General features: G+C 38.8%; 1 protein-coding gene across 4 annotated transcripts in view; it reads left to right on the plus strand.

Moving 5' to 3' along the window:
• The window catches only part of LOC122638826 (exocyst complex component SEC5A-like), a 39,655-nt gene that overhangs the window by 11,616 nt on the left and 1,786 nt on the right, over positions 1-26,253 (plus strand). For 3 of the 4 annotated variants that reach the window (XM_043831675.1, XM_043831684.1, XM_043831689.1), the window contains 16 exons: positions 1,617-1,811; positions 2,032-2,159; positions 2,273-2,431; positions 7,860-7,964; positions 8,550-8,624; positions 8,741-8,878; positions 9,002-9,196; positions 10,202-10,342; positions 14,827-14,953; positions 15,037-15,247; positions 19,671-19,786; positions 19,885-20,119; positions 23,207-23,300; positions 23,899-23,976; positions 24,099-24,155; positions 26,026-26,175. In XM_043831675.1, the coding sequence (XP_043687610.1) occupies positions 1,617-1,811; positions 2,032-2,159; positions 2,273-2,431; positions 7,860-7,964; positions 8,550-8,624; positions 8,741-8,878; positions 9,002-9,196; positions 10,202-10,342; positions 14,827-14,953; positions 15,037-15,247; positions 19,671-19,786; positions 19,885-20,119; positions 23,207-23,300; positions 23,899-23,976; positions 24,099-24,155; positions 26,026-26,175 (2,204 nt within the window). The remainder of the gene's footprint in view (positions 1-1,616; positions 1,812-2,031; positions 2,160-2,272; positions 2,432-7,859; positions 7,965-8,549; positions 8,625-8,740; positions 8,879-9,001; positions 9,197-10,201; positions 10,343-14,826; positions 14,954-15,036; positions 15,248-19,670; positions 19,787-19,884; positions 20,120-23,206; positions 23,301-23,898; positions 23,977-24,098; positions 24,156-26,025; positions 26,176-26,253) is intronic. The other variant, XM_043831679.1, reaches the window with a different exon arrangement.

Consider the following 26,253-nt stretch of genomic DNA (forward strand, 5'->3'; position numbering starts at 1 on the left):
AATAACCAGAAATGATTCAACATGCATAAGTTACCAATATTTCTGCACTTATATTTCCAAGTACATCTAGTTCTTTCTTCCAAAGACCCTCTACGAGATAGCAAAAGGTGTTGGTGGCTGTAATCGATAGACTAGGGGTATTCCCTTTGGAAAAATCTGTGTGGAAAAGCTGGATACGTATTTGTATACCATTCAGTGGTGAAAGATATTCAGGCTTATTTAGTTGGAAAGTTCAACTTGCAGTTGTCAATGCCATTGCAAGTGAAGGACATATTTCCATTACGGCCTCAACTCCCCCCCTTCTCACACATACAAAATAGATCCCTTAGTGAATGACAAGGAAAGAAGTCACAGAAAATGTTCTTTTGCTATCGTGGAGTAATTTGAAAGGGAAGAAATTACATAATCTGTAAAGGTAGAAGAAGCCCCTCTATTATATGGTAAGATAGTGGATACTTGAAACATGAATTGCACAATGGAGAGAAAGGAATTCAAGGATGCATCTAAAAATTAGTTTGGATATGAACTCCAATATAAATGTTGCTCAGAATTATAGTTACTTTTGTTAAGCTTATGATGTAATTGTATGGAAAGGTGTTTTGCTCATGCCCTATATTGTGCACCTTTTTGAATTGATATTTGGTGGTTAATAGACAACTGATAGCAGTATCACCGCCCAAAATTCCATAGAATTTTTGGAGTAGGATTCCTTTTTCTATGAGATTGATTTTCATGCAGAAATTTGGAACTATTTATACTTGGGTCACAAATTTAGAATATATTGCTTGGAGGTTGAATTATTTGATTGCTCCATGGGGAGTTGTTCAAAGATGATTGCTACATGGGGAGTTGTTCAAAGGTGAGGTATATAAGTTGTCACTGGTAATACTGTGGATTCATTGGGAGAGAATGGTTGTGGAATTTTTTAACAGGGAATAGTTTAAATAGAATACTTATTGTAATAAAATGAATTATATCTCTGTGCCCAGTGCACGAGGCTCCCGCCACTGTGGGGTCTGGGGAGGGTCATAATGTACGCAGCTTCACCTCCACTTCGTGGAGAGGCTGTTTTCCGTCTCAAACCCGTGACCACTAGGTCGCAATGGAGCAACCTTACCGTTGTGCCGAGGCCCGCCCTCTATCTGCGTGATTTCATATGAATGCTTTATTCCCCAGCATTCTCTTCTTATCACAGGTATTGTTACTTGTTAGTCACCAGTTTCTATTGTTGATATTGCTGGATTGCTTCTTTTGTTTTTGACTTCCTTTCTCGAGAATATTTCTTTTAGAAATGTTGTGCATTGATTCATTACATTTTGACAGTGTTTATTCTACATAGTCTGTCATTGTATTCTCATTGATTATCCTGAACATAGTTGTCAAAAGTGCTAGGCGACCCAAGGCGTTGGAGAGGGGGGGGGGGGGTTATAAAAAACTAAGGCGACAATAACAACCATCCAAAAAAAGGCGCCTGGACGCCTAGGTGGCGTCTAGGCTATGTCTCGACAACTATGACACTGAAATATTCTATTGGTTATGTTTGGATGTACCTTGATTATTTTTAATGCTGAGTATTATTTTTCATTGCTGTGAATCCATCTTTGAATTTTTGGCAGAAAAATTGATGTATTTCTCTGAGAAGTTTGATGCAAAGCTATTTCTATCCCGAGTACATCAAGATACAAGTGGAGCAGACTTGGAGGCTGGTGCTCTTACAGTTAAAAGTGATCTTATAGGACGTACTCAGCAGAGAAAACAATTAGTTAAAGAAAATTTTGACTGTTTCGTCTCTTGCAAGACTACAATTGATGGTACGCTACTACTGCATCTGACCTGGATTTCTTGATGTCGACGTCTTGTTATGCCAAACTAGCTGTTTTTGCTTTGGTTGTCACTCAATCGTTTTTGTTCTTTTTACATTTGAGTACTGCCAGTGCTGCCTCCTTCTTGTGCATTTTGTGGGGTTAGTGATCTTAGTCAATTGAATGCCTTTTGTTTTGTATTGTTATGACGGTTTTAATTCTTGTGCAGATATTGAATCAAAATTGAAGCGAATAGAAGAAGATCCTGAAGGAGCAGGAACTGCTCATTTGTTTAACTGTATACAAAGCGTCAGTTCACTGGCGCATCGTGCTTTTGAGCCTCTTTTTGAGAGACAGGTGGGATAAATCCTGTTGGGCTATTTTGCAAAGAGTGAACCTGTTTGGTGCCGTTTGGGTATATAATGATCCTCGTTTCTTATTCTTCTTTCTGACATCAATCATAAATGTAGGTTCAAACTGAGAAGATCAGGTCTGTTCAAGGAATGCTCCAGAGATTCCGAACACTATTCAATTTGCCAAGTTCAATACGTGGGAGCATCAACAAGGGTGAATATGACTTGGCAGTCAGGGAATACCGGAAAGCAAAGTCGATTGTTCTGCCTTCCCATGTATATATGAATTATTTTGTTCTTCTTTGGCCTTTTTTTTTGTTTTGATTTTCAAATGACCAGAAGAAGGGGGAGAGAAACTGTTGTAATATGGGTACAAGGTTATAATTGTCTATTAGGGTTTATTAGTGTTGCCATAGGGGCATTATTGTACTTGTACCTCATACCATACAATTATAAATTAAGCTGGGTTGGTGTCTCATTGACACAAGCTCAATTCCCCAAAAACATCATGGTATCAGAGCTAGGATCAATATTGGGATCCTAACCCTAATGCCAAAATCCTAAAACCACCACCGCCATCCTCTCTCTCTCACACCTCCGTCTTCCCTCTTTGGGTTTTCTCACCGCCAGTCATGTCCGCCACCCTTTCTCTCGGCCTCTCTTCTCGCCGACAGACCACCGTCTCTTTTGTTCCCTTCACTTCACCCTTGGTGATGAGTTTCTCCCACCAAGGGTCTATTTCTTGCTATACCCTAAATCACTCATCATCAATATTTGAAGATTTTGGCTATTTTCTACATGTGGTAGGATCTCTTCTTGTGCCCATATTGATCAGCAACAATGTCCAACAATCAACCACATTCACTGGACAGGAAGGAGTCATTCAGCACGACTTTCCTTCGTTCCCTATTAGCTCCATCAAATTAGATGGGAGTAACTACCTGATGTGGTCTTGCTTGTATTCTCTTGGTATTGGTTACCGTGGTCTTTCTGTCTACCTTACAAGGGAATCTGTCAAGCCTACTGTTGCTAGTTCTTCTCAGACTAAATGGGATATTGACAACTGCCTTGTAATGTCTTATCTCATCAACTCTATGGATCCTACCATTGCATGAAGATATCTTCTCCTCGATACCGCTGCTAAGATCTGGAATGTTGCTAAGGAGACTTACTCTGAGGTCCCAGGTTGGTAATGATTCATGAGGCCAAACGAAAGGAGGTGTCCTTGTCTCAATATTACTCTACCCTGCGAGATATGTGGCAAGAGTTAGATTTCTATGAGAGCTTTTCTACTACTTGTGATACAAATGTCATTGCATTCAGAAAATGGGAAGATAAGCTTCAGGTCTATGACTTTTTTGCTGGCCTAAATATTGAGTTTGATCAGATTCGGGCTCATGTCCTGAATCGTGACCCTTTCCCATCTTTTGAGCAAGCTTATGCCATGGTACAATCTGAAGACAGTCGACTCACTGCTGCTATGCTCCATCGTGTGACACTGGAGCGATCAACCCTTTTCTCTAGCTCAGACACTCCATCTTGTGGGGGTCTTTCCCATGGGACTCTTCCTCGTGGTACTACTGATCACTCTGCCCCTGATAAAGCACCTGTGCAATGTGATTATTGTGGGAAAGAAGGCCATATCAAAGACAAATGCTGGAAGCTACATGGGCGTCCTCCGAATTCTCGCAGTCTTGGGCAGGGTCGACCCAACAGTGCTGCTGCCTATCATTCCATATTTGATGATGCTCCTACATATTCATCTCTTTTTCCTGATGTCCAGGCTAGACTCTTCCTCTTCATCAACGCCATCTGCCAGTGTCGCCTCTGTCACATCCCTACCAGTGCCGCCCCTGCCACCTCCCTACCAGTGCTTTCTGACTCATCTCGTGCTCCCTCAGGTATTTCTTTCGGTGGCCATTGTGTCTCAGTTGTATCCGTTCCTTGGATAATCGACTCAGGTGCCACCGATCATATGACTGGGTCTTCTAGTCAATTTTTTTCAATATTTCTCATTGTCAGGTAACAGTAAAGTCCGTGTTGCTAATGGTTTCCTCTCCTCTGTTTCAGGGAAGGGATCCATCAAGTGTTATCCATTGTTATCCATCTCATTTGTTCTCCATGTCTCTAAATTTTCTACTAATCTTTTGTCTATTAGTAGCCTCACACAGGATCTAAATTGCAAAGTAACGTTTTTTCCCTCTCACTGTCTTTTTTAGGACTTGGAAACAGGACGTACGATTAGCAATGGTAAGATGGTTGGTGGTCTATACTTGCTTGAGAGCTCTCCATCAACTTTGACTACTGTAGTATCTCTTCCTGGATCATCTACTTTTGCTTTATCGGAGTGACACAGATGGCATCGTCGTTTGGGTCACCTACCTCTAGGCACTTTATCTAAGCTTTTTCTTGATTTAGTTAAGTAATGTAATCCAAATAGTTTCTTTTGTGATGCTTGCATTTTTGCAAAGCAAACTAGATCTGTCTATCCTATTTCTGATAATAGAAGGTTGATTCCTTTTGGTGTGATACATTTTGATGTGTGGGGCCCTGCCCGGTGTATGTCCATTTCTGGTTACCGGTGGTTTGTTACCTTCATTGATTGTTTTAGCTGCACCACGTGAGTTTATCTTTTACGACAGAAGAGCAATGTGTTCCCATGTTTTCAGTTATTCCATAAGATGGTTTGGACTCAATTTGACGCCAAGATCAAGATTCTTTGCACTAATAATGACAACGAGTATATTGATGGTGCTTTCCAGTTATATTTGTCTGATCATGGAATTTTTCACCAGACTAGTTGTGTTTGGTTGTGTGGTCTTCGCTTGCAATCATGTGCATGGCAAGTTTGATCTTAGGGACCCCGGTGTACTTTCCTCGGCTATTCTACCACTCAGAAGGGATATAAGTACTATCATCCCCGTTCACAGAAGTTGTTTATCACCATGGATGTAGTTTTTCATGAATCTACGCCATATTATCCATTTATTGCACCTCTTCAGGGGGAGTCTTCTCCAAGGGAAGAGATGCCCTTAATTGCTCCTCTGGATATACCTACGGTGGAAGATTCTTCACTTGAACTTAAAGAGGGTATGACGTATGACAGGGCAGGAACAGGGACAGCCCACGATTCAGGGGGAGCAACTTGAAAAGGGTATGATAGGACAAGAACAAACACAACCCACGGTTGAGGAGGAGCGGCCCATTGTTTCTCCTTTGAAGGTTTTTATCCGCAATCGAAGTAAGAAGTAAGATGACAAGACCACCACCATTGCACCTAGCCAACTGGCCTTACCGGATTCAAGTCCTTCAAAAGATCCCACTCTATCTGGTGAGTCTTTCTCCTCCTAGTGATCCTAGTCTTAACTTACCAATTGTTGTTCGTAAACCCCGTAAAACTTGCACTCAACATCCCATTTCTAATGTCGTTTCATATTATTCTCTTTCTCCCTCCTTTTATACATTTGTCTCTTTGCTGTCTTCTGTTTCAGTTCCAAACGCCTGGCAGGGAGCATTGGCTAATTCAAGGTGGAAAGAGGAAATGGATGAAGAGATGAGGGCTTTTGGAACAATAATACGTGGGACTTGGTACATCTTCCTCCAGGAAAGAAACCTGTAGGTTGCAAGTGAGTTTTTGCAGTTAAATAGAAAGCAGATGGAACAATAGACAACTATAAAGCAAGGTTGGTTGCCAGAGAATTTACTTAGACATATGAGATCGACTATCAGGAAACCTTTGCACTTGTAGCCAAAATGAATACTATTCGAGTTATCCTCTCATGTGCAGTGAACCTATGGGATCTTTAGCAACTGGATGTCAAGAATGCATTTCTCCATGGTGAATTTGAAGAGGAGGTATATATGGATATCCCTCTTGGATTTGTGTCCCAAGAAACCCATGGTAAAGTTTGTAAGTTAAAAAAAGCTTTTTATGGTTTGAAGCAGTCTCTCAGGGCCATATGCTCAGGGCATGATTTGGACGCTTTCATAAAGCCATGGTGTCTATTGGCTATAAACAGAGTAATGCAGATCATACCTTATTTATTAAGAAGGCAAGTGGCCACATTACAGTCTTGATCGTCTATGTGGATGATGTAGTAATTACTGAGAGCAATGTAAATAAGATATCTCAACTGAAGACTTACCTGGGAATAGAGTTTGAGATCAAAGACTAAGGTAAGTTGAGATATTTCCTTGGCATAGAAGTTGCACATTTAGTTCAAGGTATCTTCTTCTCTCAACGGAAGTATACTCTTGACCTCTTGTCAGATACAGGAATGTTGGGTTGTAAACTAGCAGATACACCTTTAGAACCTAATTCCCATCTCAAGGACAAGGATGGTGAACCAGTTGACAAAGGCAGGTATTAGAGGTTGGTTGGAAGACTAATATCCTTATCCCACACTAGACCAGACAGCTTTTGCTGTTAGTGTGGTGAGTCAATAAATGCATGATTCTCACTCATCACACCTAGAGGCAATATATAGAATTATGAGATACCTGAAATCTGCTCCTAGGAAAGGTGTTTTCTTCTCTTCTCACAATCATTTGCATAGTGAGGCCTTCACTGATGCAGATTGGGCCGGCTGTCCAGATGATAGAAGATCTACCTCAGGGTACTACACTTTTGTTGGTGGCAAACTTGTTACTTGGCAGAGGAAGCTGCAATTGCTCGGTCCAGTGCAAAAGCTGAATTTCGGGCTATGGTCCATGACATATGTGAACTACTTTGGCTTCAAGGTCTACTTCAAGATCTATGTGTCCCAGTTGAGCTGCCTATGCACCTATACTGTGATAGTAAATCAACAATCAACATTGCACATAATCCAGTCCAGCACGATCGAACGAAGCATGTTGAGATTGATTGTCACTTTATCAAGGAGAAGCTGGAACAAGGAGTTATTTGTGTTCCATTTGTTCAGTCAGATGCACAATTAGCTGATGGCTTTACTAAAGGACTTAGTGTTAAGGGTTTCATTTCTATTGCAAGTCGGGCATGCTTGATATCTATGCACTAACTTGAGGGGGAGTGTTGTAATATGGGTACAAGGGTATAATTGTCTATTAGGGTTTATTAGTGTTGCCCTAGGGGCATTATTGTACTTGTACCTGATATCATTCAATTATAAATAAAGCTGGGCTGGTGTCTCATTGATACAAGCTCGATTCCCCAAAAACATCAGAAACAAAGAAAGGTCAAACAAGCCAAGAAGGCTGACCATCATCACATCAGTACCCCACACCACACTACAAGATTGCCCTCAAGCCCAAGAAGAAACCCCTGCCTGCCCCAACAGACTGAGAAAAGCAGAATAAAGATGGCAGCAAAGAAAGTCGATACTTTTAGTTGATGTCAGATTCAAGATAGGCTGATCATTACTGATATCATGCACCATCATTTTTGGGTCTTAGATGTCGGATTTTTTCGCCCTGATATATATATATTTTAAATTTAGATGAGAACAAGTTCTACATATACATCTATTTGCAGTTGAGAGCTTTTGGTTAGGACCCAACATTCTTTGATCTAAAAACAAATATTATGTTCATAAAAGAATTGGTTGTTTCTTTATGGATATCCATACTATACTAGGCCTTGCATAATTTGCAGTTATACAGTTGCTTGAAAGCAAAACCCTCCTCCTCCATATGTGGACTTTTCTCATTGTATGATGTATTCATGATAATTATGATATACTTTCAGGTGGGAATACTAAAACGTGTTCTTGAGGAGGTGGAAAAACTGATGCATGAGTTCAAAGGCATGCTTTACAAATCCATGGAAGATCCACAAATTGACCTAGCAGATGTATGTTCACTCTTCACTAAGTCCATATTTATCACTAGTCTCTAGCGGTTCTCGACTTGAGTAAACATTTTACATGGAACTTGAATCTAAGTTTGATCTTCTGTGTTACAATATAAGACATTCTACACACTGAGGTATAGTTTACCAACAACAACAGAAAAAAGAAAAGGCAAGCAGCCAAACAGCAGGATATAGCTTTCCTAGTGTAGGCGATGTATTTATGGATGCTAATCATTATATTCCTACCATAGGTATTTGAGCCTGCTGGCGCCCATGGGTATATTTTGTTGGACGAAAAATGAAATGATGGCCGGGGAGATAGGCCAGGACAAATTGCATTTAGTTATACATTTAGCTGTATTATTACACATTGGGTTGTAAATCTTTCCTCCAATAGGTCATCTTTGTGGGAAGCATGAATTCTACTTGATTTAGTATTGTCCTCTCTTTGTAGTTCATCCACTAATTTTATACTTGATCTTTAGCATTTCGTGTTTATTGCTGTGGAAATCCTGTATATGCTAGAGGCTGCTTATCATGCTTTCCCTTCCAAGACAACTAATTTATGTTCTGCACTTCTCCCAGCTTGAAAACACTGTGAGACTGTTGTTGGAGCTGGAACCTGAGTCTGACCCTGTATGGCATTATCTAAATATTCAGGTTAGAGATGGCTCATCCTAATGAAATATGTTTTTTGGGCACTCATCCATCGATGTATTGCATCTTCTTCTTCTTGTCATAATCATCATTATTATCACTGCATCTTGCTTTGGCAGAATAACAGGATTCGAGGGTTGCTTGAAAGATGCACCTTAGATCATGAAGCAAGGATGGAAACTTTGCATAATGAGATCCATGAGAGAGCACTCTCTGATGCAAGGTGGAGGCAGATCCAGCAAGATTCAAACAAATCTGTATGTGCTTCAATAAGCTGGATCTGATTTATCAAAGAAAATCAATGGATTTATTTCAAAATGTGTTGGAACTTGCAAAAAAACTATTAGAAAATGCATAAAATTCCTTTTATCTTCTATTATCATCAGTCAGATGTCGACAGTTCCCTCCTTGGGGATGCTCCTGTGCCAGTAGATTCAGAAGTGGTGGACCTTAATAGTGAAGAAGTGGATGGTCTAAGAGGAAGGTATATCCGCAGGTTAACTATGGTGCTTATCTATCATATACCTGCCTTCTGGAAAGTAGCACTTTCTGTATTCAGTGGCAAGTTTGCGAAGGTATCTTGACTGTCTTTTTTGTTGGAACTTTCGGCGTACTTGAAATTACTGTATAAATGCCACTGTTTTGGGGTACTCATATATGGTCATGGACTTGCTTGTAGGATATTCAATTGAATGTATGGGTATATGGATATATGTGTGTGCATATTTTATCAATCTGCTACTTGGAGATGCAATGAATACCAAAGTATTGAAAACTCTTGTAGAATAAGCTAAATTCTTGCCAGGATTTACCATAAACAGTCTGAGTAATACAACAATTAGCTGGTAGATATATGGTATCATTTGCTACTCCCTAAATTTACACAAGTGGTACTATTAGTTGCATACTAGTGTGTGCCTTATCTATTTCTTTACCTGCAAGTAGGTTGTTTTGATCCAACAATGCATGGTCTTTGAGGTCCTCTACATTAACAATTGTTATGAAAGGTCAAGGAACATATTGAGAATCTAGTAACTGCACTTTTATATTGTTTAATATTTTGTTTTTGTACTAATCAATGCTCGTGGTTGCGAAACAAGGCCCCTGTTTTTCTTGTCCCTGGTGATATCTTCCTGCATACCATCAGGTCTGGTTTGTTTTTGTGGGCTTATGGTTTTTCTAACACCATTATAAGGAATAAACTTTGGTCTCAAAGGTTTGGTTGGCTAAATGTACCTGTCACACTTGTTTGGTGCATGCCGTATGGCTATCACATGATATAGTGGACATAAATCATCATTTTTATTGTTTTTTTGTTTAGTTTCATATTCTTTTCTTTTTCTTTTTTTATCCTTCTTTTACGCAGCAGAACTAAGATTTATCGTTTCTCCCTTCGTTTCTTGTTTGGTTGGATGAGTTAAGATCTGGTTCTTTCTTCATTTATGAAGTATATGAGATTTGTTTTGAAATCTTACCCTTTTGAAGTTTTGTTTAACTAGATCAGTTACATTTTTAAATCTTACACTTCTATTTATGTTGATGAATTCCAATCTGAAATCCATAAGTGATCCTTGCTACAGTCATCCCATTCTTCTGCGGAATTGAATGTCAAAGCTTCTGTCAATAAGCCTGATGACAAATGTGATGTGAAGTACTCAAGTCATTCTCTTGATGAAGTTGCTGGAATGCTACACAATACAATGTCGGCCTATGAAGTCAAGGTACTTAGCAGTCTTCTGTCAATTATATTACTGGGAAAGGTGGCTTGACTATTCAATTAGTGTGATATTCCGTTCAGTTACTAATTTCAACATGGTTATCATCAAGTTATTTGGTTGCTGTTGTCTTGGTAACCAGCTCTACCAAAGCTATTCTGTTTAGGCTTCTACAAAGGAATGTTTCTTGTCCAATGCTTTTTCAAAGTGTCTGTCTTTCATCAGTTGCCTATGCTGCCCCTTTTCTTTGCTTCTAGTTTTTTATGATTATAATGTTTCTGAGTTTAACTTGGTTTTCATTTTGTGTAACTGTTTACTTGATTCCTTCTAAAAGAGAAGGGGAGGGGGAGGGGGGACAGGTTCCTAAAGCATTTCCTGGAAGTCTTCTTAACTGTTGACATGCATTGTTGTTGCCCTTACTTCACAGCTCGAGCTTTTGGGATAAGCGGTTGTAACATGGTATCAAAGCATGAGGTCGTGTGTTCAATCTTTAGAAAATGCAACGGGGTTCCCTGGCATATTCTCCCCTGGTGCCACGTGATGGTGTTTCCACGTGAGTGCGTGTCACATGCAGGGCCATGTGTGCACAGGCCCGCCCCATGTGCGGTGCACTCCTCCACAGAGAACTTTTTCCATAATTGTATTATGTTTTGGGACAAAGCACTCTGTCCGATAGCGTGGCTCCTGCGCCCAAACACAGAATGGGGTGAAATGACCACCCGTACCCCATGAAAGCGGAAATCCCTCCCTTGTTGATGCTTCCGTGCACACTCCCATTGCGCAGCGGCCACGCTCCCTGGCAGAGAACGTGTTCCCTCATGTTTTAGTTAAATATAAAGATAATAATAATGGCTTTATGGCTAGTCAAATATAATTAATATATATTTAATTAAGATATAATAAGGGTTCTCTTTGAATCATACCAAAGAGAGCCCTTATTATTATTTCAGGGTGGGTAGGGGTTGCGAAAAGGGGAAGGTGAGAGAGAGAGTGGCATATTTTGGTTTCATTCTTATTACAAATGTGAAGGTTGTTCTTGGCGCGTTGGTCAAGTGCTCACTTGCTGAACGCTTGGTCATGGGTTCAAGTCCTGGAAACAGCCTCCTTGGAAACAGGGGTAAGGCAGCGTACATTTGACCCTCCCCAGACCCTGCTAAACGCGGGGGCCTTGTGCACTGGGTACAGCCTTTTTTTTTCTTACAAATGTCAAACGACATTTTTACCCTCATTTTATGCACATGTTCATTAGAGTGTTTAGCATGAAATAGTTGATATGGATTTCTTCTGAAATAGGTGAAATAGCTCCTCAGCTATTTCAGGATTTCTATTGAAATTGATTTCAATTTCACAGAAATACGGTGCACAAATCGTACTGAACACCTTCCAAAATTGAAATCACCCTCTGAAATAATTCTTGAAATCATAGCAAAGAGACCCGTAATATGGAATATTCTTGGTTTGATATCAACTTCAGCTTATAGTGTAATATGTTGTAGCGTTAGTTAGGTGCATCACTTGGTGGTTTATCCTTTCTCAAGGCAATGCTAGAACAAACCCGGAGCAGAGTGGCTATTATGACTAGGCTAAAATGGAAGAGATCTTATTGACAGAATCTTGACAAGTATTAGACGTCTCAATTACTTTGGTAACATTGATCATCTTACGGTAAAACATGGTGTTGTCTTCTTGGATTGACAACACAGTTATCCTCAAGTTAGTTTCAAGTTTTTGGTTTCAGGATATGATTAGGATTACTTTTGTTTAAGCCTATATATGGGATGTAAGCTATTGATTCTTAGATTGGTTTTGAATGAATTTATTTGAGCCCTCTTGCGCTGCACATACATGGCTGTGTTCTTCTTTCCTCTGTTCGACCTAGATTCTCAGGTCTGGTCTCTTCTAAACTCCCTCCCTTTTATTCATCCTGTTTATTCCTTGTTCTTCTTTTATTTCTATTATTTCTTTCCTATTCACTGGTGGACAATGCTCTGTTCAGCCCTATCTGGTTTCAGCAAACTTTATCTTGTTTCTGGTATCTTGTTGGATCTACTACTGGTTAGTATTAAGAGGGCTGAGGGTTAGAAACCTTGCACTGAAATTTCAGGCTGAACAAATTTCACATGAGTGAGTTTCTCTTGTCCGAAAGTGATTTGTTTTACCGCTGGCCTGCTGCTTGTGTCGTGAGGTTGAAGATGAATAAATTTTATTATTCATAAGGCCAGAATTATCATTATTTGCACCAAAATTACCAAATCCCTACCCTTCTCAATTCGTTTTTTTTAACCCGAATATTATCTGGGACCCGGGGAAGCCCCTAAAGCTTTATTAATCATAGAAAAAGATAATCAAAATACAAGGGGGGGGGGACATAACCCGCCTTACCCCTGCCCAAAGAGACAAACTGAATACTCTCACAACTCAAGCCTTTCCAAAAAACCACATACCCAAACCCCAACATGGAAAAACCAACAAAAACTGAAACACTGGTAAACCAGCCTTATCTTCTTTGAGGATGCGGGAAAGCTCAGCAGGAAGCTCCCTTTGCAACCGGAATAATGTACTACGTTCTGACTTGCAGGCCATGTTAGCCAGAAACCAGCGCAGTTACTATATGAAAAAAACACATTCGCTTCTAGGTTATCAATCAACTGAATAGCTTCATGGAGCCAATACCAGCAGTTCCATAACGGGCACACTCGCGAAGAGACAAGCCGAACAATTGTTTTGGAATCCGAATTAACATGGCAAATCGTGTAGCCCATGTCGGCACACATACGAAAGCCATCCAGGAGAGCCCTCAACTCTACTTCGGTATTGGAGCAAACACCATAGAAGTTAGCAAAAGCCATAAGAAAATTATCGTTCTGGTCTCGGATAATGCCACCACCTCCACTCAAACCTGGATTACCTTTACTAGCCCCATCAACATTAATTTTAACCCCATTAAAAGGAGGGCACCAATAAACCGGATGAGGGACAATATACTTGCACAAGGGCGGGTTAACCTTCAGAATCTGTAAGACCAAATAATCCTTCATGTTGGTGACCCTAGGAGGGAAGGAGGGGAATGGGACTTCTTGGATCCAAAGCAAAATCTTCCCAATTATCATGTTTGCCAAACGTGCACCATTATCATGCCTCCAATTATTCCTTTTCTTCCAAAGCTCCAAAATGATGAAAGAAGGAATAATCCCAACAAGAAATTTAATAACATTATTGGAAGAACCCTTGGACTGCCCAAAAAGAATTCTAGCACTCACCTCTTGAGTGGGAAGAACTTGAATATCAAACAGGCGACCAAAAAAATCCCAAACCCTTGAAGCCGTGGCCCCAATACCCAGGACGTGAGTGGAGGATTCCTGCCTAAGGTGCTTATAACAAACACACTTGGAAGCCATCTGCACCCCTGCCCGCATAACTGAGTCATCAGTAGCAATACTACCGTTCAGCAACTGCCAAGTGAAGAAACCAATCTTCGTGGGGACTGACCTGTTCCGTTTATATTTTATTCCCTTCTCTGTTTTAAGTTTCAGAAACATACCCTTTATTTTAATTAACTTTACGTCCCTGCCTCTGTTTCTTGCCAAGTGACCCTAAACTGTTCTCAGAATATTTACGAAAATTGCCTCTGATCCTTTATTATATCTTTCTTTGGTGGACCCATAGCGACCTACAACCATGGTTTGAAAACTCGTCTTGGAGGGCCATTTTGGCAGACTGAAATTCCGAGTTACTGAATTTTGCCGAAACAGTATTTTTTTCTCTGAGTTTTGCTTGGCCATTTCAGGGTGCAAAAGGCCGAAATACCAAAACGAAGTGACTGAAATTTCGATGAAACGGTGCATTTTTTTAGACCAAAATGAGTGAGATTCCGAAACGAAATGACCGAAATTTCTGTCGGTCGAAACATTGTCTTTTTTGGGTTTCGACGTTTCATATGATGTTTTGTCTCAGGGGGTTTAAAATTACCGAAGTATCTTTGAAGTATGGATGAGGCTAAGAAGCAAAGAAGAAAGTCCTTCCGCCCCTCAGGTGGTCTACGATCACCAGAACAAGCAAGCAATGGAGGGAGCCCCTATTTGAGTAAACTGATCTATGACCCATTGGGAAGACTGGGCTTGTTGGATGAGGGGTCTGGTAAGTGTTGGATGCAGGGCATGCCCGAATGTATTCAAGCAAGCTCTTATACATCCTGGCTACAACAAGGTTTTGGAACCCTGTTGCATTAGACTGATTGCCAACCTTCTTTAGTTTTCAGTTCTCTCCCTTTTATCAACTGCAGAAGCTTGTATTTTCTGTTTGCTGTGTACTCCATCAGCATATGATGTTACACATATATTTTTGTTATACTATCACTATATCTATTGTTTGTCATTAGGTTGGAAGATTGGTTTTTATCAAAAAAATCTAATCTTTTTCCTTTGATGAAATAAATGAATAAACTGTGCTGATGAACTAAAATGAACTGACTCCTGATACTGCTGCTGCAGGTCCAAAGCACTTTCCGTGATCTTGAAGAATCAAATATTCTACGCCCATACATGACTGATGCCATAAAGGAAATATCAAACGCATGCCAAGCTATTGAAGGAAAAGAGTCAGCTCCTCCGAGTGTTGGTACTTAGTAACACTTTGTATTTGCTATCTGATATCTTCTCATTTTTTTCAATTCTAAATGCATTACTTTTTGATAATCGCAGTTACAAGTTTACGCACACTCCATGCGGAGATCATAAAGATCTACATACTAAGGCTCTGCTCGTGGATGCGGGCTACGACTGAAGAAATAGCAAAAGATGAATCATGGATCCCTGTGTCGATTCTTGAGAGAAACAAATCCCCGTACACAATATCTTTCTTGCCTCTATCTTTCCGCACAATGATGAGCTCTGCAATGGATCAGATCGGTTTGTAAGTCTTATATGCATTTTATTCCACATAAATTAATTATTGAATCCTAGGCGATTGAAGTTCTTGGGTTTTGGGGGTTTTCTGTTAGCAATGCTGTTTCTTTTCTTTTTTCATATGGTTAAAATTAGCAATGCAGTTTCCTGTGATGGAATTTAATCCAAAAAGCTTTAGGCATTGATATTTCCTTCTTAGGACTATGCAGGCCAAGAGTTGTGCCTTTCTTCTAGGTCTACAACCTTCCAAATGAAATGCATTGGTAAGGTGTCGCATAGAGGGAGGCATTTCTCCATCATTACCTCAATCCAAAGTTTGTTCCATCCTAGCCTGAGTTCTCTGTCTATCTATCTATCTATCTATCTATCTATCTATATATATATATATATCTAAAGGCTCGTTTTGGTCATTAAAAGACCTAAAGGAGTGAATACATGCAGTTTAGTGGTTAAGGGGTGCTGGTCCATGCTGAGGTAAAACAAAGCTGAAAGTCATAAGATACTGTTGTTAGTACTTTTATCAACTTGGATGTAAGTTTCTAACTTGGAGGGCTGATCATGTTCATATCTTGGTTTGGGGTTATTTTCCAGTGATTCTTAAACACTTGTGCTTGGTTGGAGGCCTTTTCTATAAGGATTGCCGCTGAAGGGAAAAAATGTGGCCATTGTCTTGCAACAATATCATTAATTCTGGTCCATTATCATGTGGACGAGATGAACAGAGAACACAGTCTGACCGATTAATCTTTGGTGGTGCCAGTCACAAGGAAGCTCCAGTTGTATGCTCTTCGTAGTGAGTGGTGTACGTTTAAATCCTCTGATCCACAATCCTTATATCAGATTGGCTTGATGAATGGAGATTAGTCTGAAGGATCAGTGGATGATCTACATTCTTTCAGCTTGTTTTATAATTAAAATTTTGAACTTCAAGATGACTTCTTGGACAGGAGAGGATTTGGAATCCAGAGAGAGATTATGTTGGGTCAATCATTCAAGTGGCAAAATATCTGATGGTTTGATTGATAGGGAAGTGTCTGCTGTGGTCAAACTTGATATCCTAATTTGGGATACGTGTGCAATCAACCTTCTTGTTATTCATAGTTAGATGAGGAAGCCTGGTATCCAGAGTCGGGATATGAACTGGTTTCAGGAGCTTAGTGTAAATGTGTAAGTGGGCAGATTGAATGTGAGGTTGATGCATGGGATCAATCATACAAGTGGCAAATAATCTGATGGTTTGGTTGATAGGGAAATGTACTGGTGTCTGCTGTGGTCAGACTTGATACTCGAATTTGTGCTATATGCGCAACCAACACTCTTGTTCATAGTTAGATGAGGAAGCCTGGTATTTGGAGACGGGATACGAACTGGTTTCAGGAGCTTAGTGTAAACGTGCAAGTGGGAAACAGAATGCGAGGTGGACGCATGGTCAGGAAGTGTAATCAACACTGCGTGAATTAGTCTTCTTTGAGGCAGCAAGAAACATTTAGGCTTTTTCATAGGCCTCTTTCATATTCATTAAGCCCTTTTTTAAGGCAAAGATATTTGTGCTTATCCAATGACCAGTTGCTCTATTCACTGAAGAATGGGAGCTTTTGTAGAATGTTGTCTGGGTACTTACTAATTCAGAATTGGTTTTCTTTTGATGTCAAAAAGGAGGAGATGCAAGAAGCCAAGAACCTCAATTATAGGAGGTCTAGTTGAATATCATCTGGGTTTTCTGTGGGTTGGTCTCTTGGGCTTGTCTTGAAAGCTGGGAATTTCCTATTAGAGGTCTTGGTTTCATGACTACCACCTGGGGATGAGAGTTGTGGTTTTATCTTGGATGTATTGTAAGTTGGGGAAAGGACGGGTGGTGGTGAAGGGGTGAATGTTTGATTGTTCTGTCATGGTATTGTCAAGTACGTTTGTTTTGGTGGTGCCTTTTCCATGCTCTCCTTTGTGTTTTTATACCTTTTGGATGCATATTTAACTGAACAGTTAAAAAAAATTGTGTACATCCCTTATTTGTTTTCAGTAACAGGCATGGTAATCACATTCTTGGAATGGAATATGATTTCCTTGTTAAAATAACAAATCAAGCTCTTCCGTTTTTCTATGTAGTATCTTTCTCTGTTAAGGTTTGAGGAAAAATAGCAATAAGGCTCGAGTCAACCTAAATGATTTCTCTCTCTCAACCTTTACAGGAGAGACAGTGAAAGCTCTGTTAAATTGAGTGGGATTGGTTGACAGAGAGGATTACTGGATGGGACCTGATGCTTTTCAAGTAATAGCTATGGCTATTTAGGTTGTAAGCTGAGGGCTTTTGGTATTCAGTCATTCAATGACATGGAAATTCCTTTCTCTGGAGTCAACTTCTGGGTGTAGTGAAGTGGTTTCCCCCCCCCCCTTCTGGACTCTTTGTCAATATTGCCATACTATCTAAATCATTCTTTCATTTTTTTTAATTGACAAATAACTGAATATTATTAAAAGGAGAAAGAATTTAGAAACCATTCTCAAATCCTACGTCAAATTTAGTCTGTGATACTCCACAATTGCTGGCAATTAATTTGCCTACTATTTATCAGGGTTAGGGTTCACATAACCTGGTGTACCGTGTATGTTCCTTCAACTCTTTTTGATATTGTAAACTTTGGCTGTTATCTATATCACAATTTTTTCAGATATAACTGTGAAATTACATAATGGCTTTACTAGTATTTCTCAGAGTATGTGCTGCAAAGATATACCAGTTCTAGAATTATATGATATTTGTAATCTTTTTTGTTTCTTTTACCCCCCAAAAAAAGAGGTCTAGGATTAGATAGTACACATCCGTAGGAGCATGTCCTCTTATTATTTTATTCCAATAATGGAGTGTGCCCCTCTCTTATACCATAATGTCTCCCTAGCATCATATGTAGTTCTCAAAGGCATATGTTTTGTTTTTTCTTTATTTTCTTTCGGGGTACTGGAAATATTCAGTAGTGTGATTCAAAATAGAAGGAACATATTCATTAATGTGATTCAACATATAAGAAATAGGACCGAGTTTTCCCATACCCACGGTCAAGGGATTCTCCCTTTCATGCAATCTGAAAATCCAAATAAAGGATCTCAGATGCAAGTAGGCTCAATAATTAAATCTGTAATCAAATCTGAGATAAAGGAAGCAACTGCATTGTCAAGGGAAGAAATACGATTGATGGAAAGGGGAGGGAAGAGAGATGCGATCGATCTTCTTGGGAGAAAGAAAAAAGAAGAGAAGAAATCAGATTTGGGACACTAATCCCGTACGCACTACTCAACAGCACCAAAACTCTTTAAAAAAATTCATGTTCTTTATTCAAATCATCTCTAATTGATGGGGGATGTATTACATATATATAGACCTTCTAAAATTCCTAATTTCACTCATAAAAGGACTCCTAATCACTCTAATACACTCAATAAAGCAAATAAACTCAAAACAAAATTCTATCTAGCTATTAAGTATCCTAATCAAACTCAAACACTCAACTACTTATCCCGTGTACTAACACTATCCCCATTTTATAGGCTTATAAATTAGGCCCATTACATCATTAAACCCAAAAATAAGAAGCCTAAGGTCTATAGAACCCAACCATGGGCCAAAATAAAGTCTTTTGAAGCCCAATTGATCCAATCGGACAATCTTAACTGCATCAAACTTGACCGAGGGGTTTGGGTGGTCTCCATAGGGGATTGGAGAACAGTACAGGGATATTATCGACCTCGTACTGTAGAGGGGCAGACATTTACAGGCATTGATGGCTGTACTTTTTGGAAAACTTTCGCCAAAGAAATAAGTCAAGCCAATTCAAGTAAACAATTAATAGAATTTTTATGTCTCTTTTGGGTGGTTGGACACAGGTTGTCTTTTGAATTGGCTTTTAATCAGTATTTCACAGCCAAGCTCATCAACTGTAAAAGGACAGGGGCATTGATCCATGACCTGGTTGACTTGTTCCCTCCATGCATTTTTTTTTTGACAAAAATTTCAACTAAATAACAACAGTGAGCTGTTTGACTAGTCTGGGTCAAATTGTCCAGCAATCTAACTAAGAAAGGTTTATAATTTTTTCTCCTGACACAGTAAAATACTGCGTTTAATAGTTTGTTTTCTTATTGGTTTATGGTTTAATATTTTCTATATTTGGTTCTTTTTATTGGTAACAACATTATTCACCTTCTAGTCTGTATTCCTCATGATTTAGAAATAATGTTTCATGCATTTTCTTGGTATAAACTTTTGTTTTGACTGAGAGTTTGTTTCCATTTTTAATGGAACATCAACGAAGAATTGATTTCTAGAGTTTGCAATTTTTGGATCATTCTGGACTATTATGCAGTTGAAGGATTACTTTACTATTCTTTAAGTAACAGTTTCCCTCCATTACTTTGGTTTTCTTCTTTATTCATGCCAGGATGATCCAGAGTCTAAGGAGTGAGGCTATGAAATCAGATAACATGTTTCTGCAACTTCAAGAAATTCAAGAATCTGTAAGGCTTGCATTTCTGAACTGTTTTGTGGATTTTGCAGGTATAACGGATCAGTCACTGTATGTTTTTGGTTGGACCTTAATTATGCGCTTCTTCCATTACTAAAACACGAAGTTTTGTGATGTTCACATTTTTCAGCTCATCTCGAATGTATTGGAGGCGAAATCTCTCTCAATAAGTTGAATCAAGAAACTTCACATGTAGAAAATGGATATTTTCAACCTCAAGCGAAAGCTCGTAGTCTTCACCCTGGCAATGTTGTTTGTGATCCTCATCAAAAGCTATTGATAGTATTAAGTAATATTGGATACTGCAAAGATGAGCTTTCACATGAGTTGTACAACAAGTACACATATATCTGGCTGCAGCCTAGGTAATCAGCTCTTTCGTCCTTATTCCTGTTTAGATAAAAATATGTCGGATGCCAACTATTAGCCTTGTTCCCACTCCTCTTGGATAGAAAAACTGAAGATCTATAATTAGGACAAAAAAGGAAAAAAAATGGAAAAAAGAATAGTGAAGTACACAACACTGTGAGAGAGCCCTCAAAAGAAAGAACATCTTCCTCTTACACCCCAATAAAAGCAAGAAAACCTCCCCAACCAGCCCAGGAAGAACCACCCCAAAAGTTGGGGAATCCCACATCCAGCTCCATCCTTCTCCTTGCCCCCTTCTAAAAATACCAGCCAAAGGCCTAGAAAACCGACAAGGCTATTATTAGCCTTATTGATCACATACTTGCATTTGAAAGGATGAATTGGCTACCAACTTCCTCAGATCCATTTATTTTTAATTTTCTCTTAACTTTGTTATCATACTAAGACTCTGTTCTTTATACACTACCCATAATGTCACGAAAACCACTAATGCTAGTTTAGACTTTAGCGTCATCTTTCTTGTTTCATCTTTTGTTCTCTCTAAGACCTTATCTTTGTTGGAGTCAAGGTTCAACATTTTAGCAGGGTAGTTCATTTTGCCCCCTGTCGAAACTGAAATATGGGTAAAATTTGGTGCATTTTTATCGAAATGTGACTGAAATGTTGGAATTTTGGCATGAAACTTTAGGAAGTGCCTCTTTAAGCATAAATACACATTCTTGAATCATTAGTTGGGGGGGGGGGGGAACTCAAAGTAGTAGTTTGATTTTGGACCCTATGTTGCTACTTGCTAGTGTATAGCATAGCCTACTATATCCTCTTACTCATATAACCTATTCTACACATAATGTAGGCCTAGAGCAGACAATATTCAATCAAAGCAATAGAAAATTAGAAACATGCTTTAGGAATAAGGGACCATAAAATTATCAACCATATATCAAGGTGTGGAACATATAATATAATCATCATACATAAAGTTGCTTATATTGTCTTATACTTTTGAATCAGTTCAAAACAATTAAACAAACATTATTTACATCTAATGTTTAAGAATGCTGTCAGCTTTATTTTTCTACCCCAAAACATTCAAGCATGCATCAATTAGCACTTCTAAACAAGTAGGAAGCCATTTCAGATATTTCCTTTAAGTTGTATTTTCTCTTTCCAAACAAGTAGGAAGCCATTTCGTTTGTCCATTTCAGATTTTTCCTTTAAGAATTTCTAAACATTTTGGAACAAGTAGAATTTAATAAAGTACACCCAAAATGGTAGTTTGGTTTCGTACTCTAGGTTGGTACTTGGTAGTGTACGCTGTAGTGGGTGAGCCTTGGCGCAACAGTTAAGTTGCGCTATTGCAACCATCGGGTTACGGGTTTGAAACATGGGAACAGCCTCTCCACGAAGCAAGGGTAAGGCTGTGTACATTTGCCCCTCCTAGACCTTGCAGTAGCATGACCCTTATGCACTGGGGTGCTCTTTTTTCTAGCCTATTCTACAGTTAATTTAGTATTAGAAGACACCAAATTCAGTGAAAACAACTAAAATATGCATTAAGAATAGAGAAAAACCATTTAATATTACAATGTCTTGCACAAAAAAAAAAAATAGTAATAATAATAATTACACAATGTCAAAGTGTTACAAGTACAAGTGTACAACCAAGTTTAAAATACCCCTTCAAAACCATTCCTCCAACTATATGTCAGTACCATAAAGAGTGCTGGGAAGGCTCGAAACTCTTGGGGTAAAAGAGTATACCTCTAACTCTCTAAGTATGAATCTTATATAAATCTTGCTCAAATGCAGCAAATTGTAGTTATAGATACGTTGTAGAAGTCCCCAACATTTTGTTCCGCCAAGAAATATAGGTAATTTGGCAAAATATACCAAATATGTTTTTTTTTTTTTTTGAGTTTTGCCCTATAACAGGTGAATCCACTAGAAATTCATTAACTGGTAAAAAAATTGACCCATTTTGATCAAAAAAATACTTTTATATGCATTGCTTTGTATTGAAACCGAAATTTTGGTCATAACCTTATGTTCCTACTAAGTCGCACCTAGTTTTATTTCGACCTTTGTTGAAACCTAAATTTTTCGTGGTATCTCGGTGGCTTCGATCGAGATTTTGACCCTAATTTTTTGGAAATTGTTTAAGAACATCCCCAATTTCAACAAATAGCAAATCATCAGAAACACATGATTTCACTTAGGATGTGTATCATGATTATATAGTGTTGTTCATTCAATTGAAGCAACAAAACATAATAAATTGGAAGGAATTTACCTTCAAACTTACAATTTGGAGGAAAATTGGGCAAAAGATGCTTCAAGAATGTCCAAATTTTGATTTGATGCTCCACAATTGCATTTAAAACCTTGATTCACCGGATTCCAGCAGTGGATTGATCATTGAAGGATTTTGGGCAAAAAAGGAGGCTGGAGCTAAGTTTTTGCAAGATAATGAAGCTTTTTGGTGGCAAAGTGAGCGAAAGATTCCAAAGAGGCTCGAAATGAGGTATTTATATACCTCATATGTATCATTTCAATCGAAATGACCGAAATGATACCAAATTTTAGTAGTTTTGACAAAATATTTCCCTGAAATATTGTACCCATGTTATTTGTCCTCCTATTTTGTTTCGTACCCTGCTGAAACCAAAATGTTTCGCCAATTTACTATGGTTGGAGTGTATATCATTATGGTCTCTCTTTCCCCCAAACTGAATCCATGCAGTTTCAAGTTTTTCCCTCATTCTAGACTTCATTGTGCACACCACAGCTCACAGGCCCTATCAGTGACATTTTTTGTATGCCTGAAATAAAAATAGTGCAGCATTGGTAAAAACGGAAAATTAAATTTTACATTTAAAAGAACAAAGACATTTGGAATTTCTGGGGCCTCAATAATTAAAGATAGTTTCAGTCCCAGTCAGAGTTTTCGGAATTAATTCACACTCTTATCTCACTGGTTGGTGCGTCCCATTTTGGTTACTTCAAGTTGTAGGTTTTATGACTTTCCTGTTGGTAGATTATGCTGATCATGCTGATCAAGCTATGTTTGGTATCGAATTCTACAGGGATAAAAATGAAGGGGACAGTGATATACAAGATTTGGTAATGTCTTTCTCTGCGCTTGAAGAGAAGGTCCTGGCACAGTATACTTTTGCAAAGGTATAATCTCTAAAATGGCTTTTGAATGTTAATTACTTAGTGATGTGTAATGGCGACTATCCAGGATTTGAAATTTCAACAGTCAATGAGTGACTTCACCTTATTACCTAATACAAGTCCACTATGAAGGCAACTTTTTAGTGTCTTCTGCTCAAGTATAATAGTTGTAGTTGCTGAAGCTGTTTGTCTGACTTAGAAAACTATGGGGTTTCTTATATAGGGGTACAACTTATGCCGCTCGCAAAAAACTCGAAAACCACATCACTGATTATAAATCTTGTCAGAAAACTGTTTTGTTCCACCCTTTAGCATAATAATTTCTTATTTTCCCTGTTTCAGCCTCTCTTTTTTTTAAAGGAGGAGGGGGGTTGGGGTTGGGGCTACAGAGGAACGATATGGGGCTCATGGCTTAAGTTGTCTAACATCTTGGACAAGGATTCATGCTCCAAGTCATCTCTCTTTTACTTGGGTTATTATGCAGAACAACCTTCTAACACATCCAAAACTCAAAGCTAAATTCTTTTCTACTGTATTTTATATGGGCTCAATGGCTTTTCTATTTTGTGGTTTTCATGTCAGTTTTTTGTGCTGTCACCAGGCAAATTTGATTAGGACAGCTGCAATAGACTACCTATTGGATGCTGGAGTTCAATGGGGAGGGGCACCTGCTGTCAAAGTAAAGAGTTAGCAGAATTCATATTAGTTGGATCTTTTCTTCTCCTTTTATTCACATAGTTCTGTTATACCAAATACAGTTTGATTCATAAAATGCTCATTGAGTTGCTGTATATTTTGCAGGGTGTGCGAGATGCAGCTGTGGATTTACTGCACACTCTTGTAGCTGTGCATGCAGAGGTGCTTTCTAGATACTCTTTGAAATCTCATTCAGCAGTTTACTTGGTTCCTTTTGTACATAATGATTCTATATTTTTCTATTATATGGAAAATGAAACCGTGGTTATAATTTCTTTATACTGCTACTTAAGTCGGGGAGTTTTCATCTAAGAATGTAGGCCACAACCAATGCCCAATATCATTTTGTGTTTATAAAGTACATATTTGCTTGGACAAAGAAACTAGGGTGGTGCACCGTGCTTTTGATGCAGGTATGGTCTGAGAAGCCGATTTAGCCTGCAGATGGATGCACCCTATTATTTAAATAGATAAATGCACTGAGTCCCAACCAAACATAGAGATACTAACTTATTGTTAATATTAACCCTTAGACCGATGAACAGTACTTTCAACCCCCTCTTAAAACACCATAGAAGATTGAAAAGATCTTCAGGAAAAAAGATAGAAAAATTGCCTGGAAAGTCCTGTAGCAGGACAGCCTGGGTTTTAAAATTTAGACCAAGCAAAGGATAACCAATCCAAAAATGAGATTCACACTTCCACAGTCAGTTGTTTTTATTTTTTTGAAGGGGTGTGTGTGTGTGTGTGTGTGTGGTTGGTGGGATTCTAACCATGATAAAACTCAGGTAAAAAAAATAAATGGTTTGGCATAGCTTGAAAGTTCTGCCAAGAGAGGGAAGGTTTACTTACTGGTTGATACTTGAAACAATTCTCAGAAGCTATACTTTTGGGTGTTTTGGGGGTGGAGGGGACAAGAGGGGAGGATGAAATCGGAACTTGATCCCAGGTCTACAACAAGCCGAATGACATTACCAGCTTGAGCTAGCTGACACCTTCATTAAATTGCTCTTATTTAGTATTTACTTGATATAATTCAGAGGGCATGTTGTACTTAGCCAAGAATGTTGGAGGTATAATTATGTTTCCAAATGTTATAATTCTATTTGCTGTTCTAGATCTAAAGACTATAACAGGTCCTTGGGAACCTATGAGTACTCAGGTTTTTTGGATCTTTCTATTGTTTTGTGGAGCTTTCGCTAGGTTTTCAAGTACTCAAACCTATCCCTTACATCTGTTTGGAGATTTTTTTATTTCCCTTTTGAGTTCCTACTAATATATCAATAATCTTGACTCTTTTTTTTTGCTGTTTTGCTTGTGTGTTTGTATGTGCACGTTGATTCTGCTTTTTTCTATTATTTGTTGGGTTTTGTGTATTTTTATGTGCGTTATATCCCTAGAAAACCCATTAGACAATGAACAATTCCTAGTTGAATTAGAGGCACATGAACCAGTGCAAGTCCTGCTTCCACGGGGTCCACTAGTCAGTCCAACTTTTGTCTCGTTTTGCGCAAAGTGGCCATCTTCAGACTCTAACCCGTGTCTTCACACTGGAAGCCCAAACTTTTTACAATTGCACCAAGCAGCATGGCCCCTTATATTCATAATCTAATTTAGCAATCCAAAATTGACATGTATGACTGGAGAACCAACTAATGGGCCCAAGTAATAAATTCCTATTATAAGCTAAAGGCCCAGCTTAAGCCGGCCCTGAAGCCCTTATAATTGATAATGAAAATTGGGATCAAAGACCCAATAAATGACATTACACTTTGTGTGATAATTTTCACCTTTCACCCTTCTTTGCTGGATAGAGTCCCAACGGTGTCTATTTGGCGACTGGCACCTTGGAGGACTGCTCCTGCATCAGCTATGGTACTTACTATTTTTTTTTTTCTCATGTTTCAGCATACTTGTGATAGAGCACAGAATTGCCATCTTTCTCGCTTGCACACTCGTGACCATGCCATGGTCATATAATCAGCTATTTAATATTTGGTTCTCTGACAATGGAACAATCTCTTCATTGTAGGTTTTTTCTGGTGCTAAGCCCCTATTGGATAAGACACTGGGTATTCTTGTGGAGGGTCTGATTGATACTTTCCTCAGCCTTCTCCATGAAAACAAATCCAAAGATCTGAAGTCTCTAGATGCAAATGGTTTCTGTCAGCTTATGCTTGAGGTGAATGAACTATAACATGAGCATGATGTGTATTTTCCTTAACAAAATGTTTAGAGAGAGAGTTCAACTGCTGATCGT

Source organism: Telopea speciosissima, chromosome 1 (assembly GCF_018873765.1).
Source record: "Telopea speciosissima isolate NSW1024214 ecotype Mountain lineage chromosome 1, Tspe_v1, whole genome shotgun sequence".
NCBI classification, from domain to species: domain Eukaryota; kingdom Viridiplantae; phylum Streptophyta; class Magnoliopsida; order Proteales; family Proteaceae; genus Telopea; species Telopea speciosissima.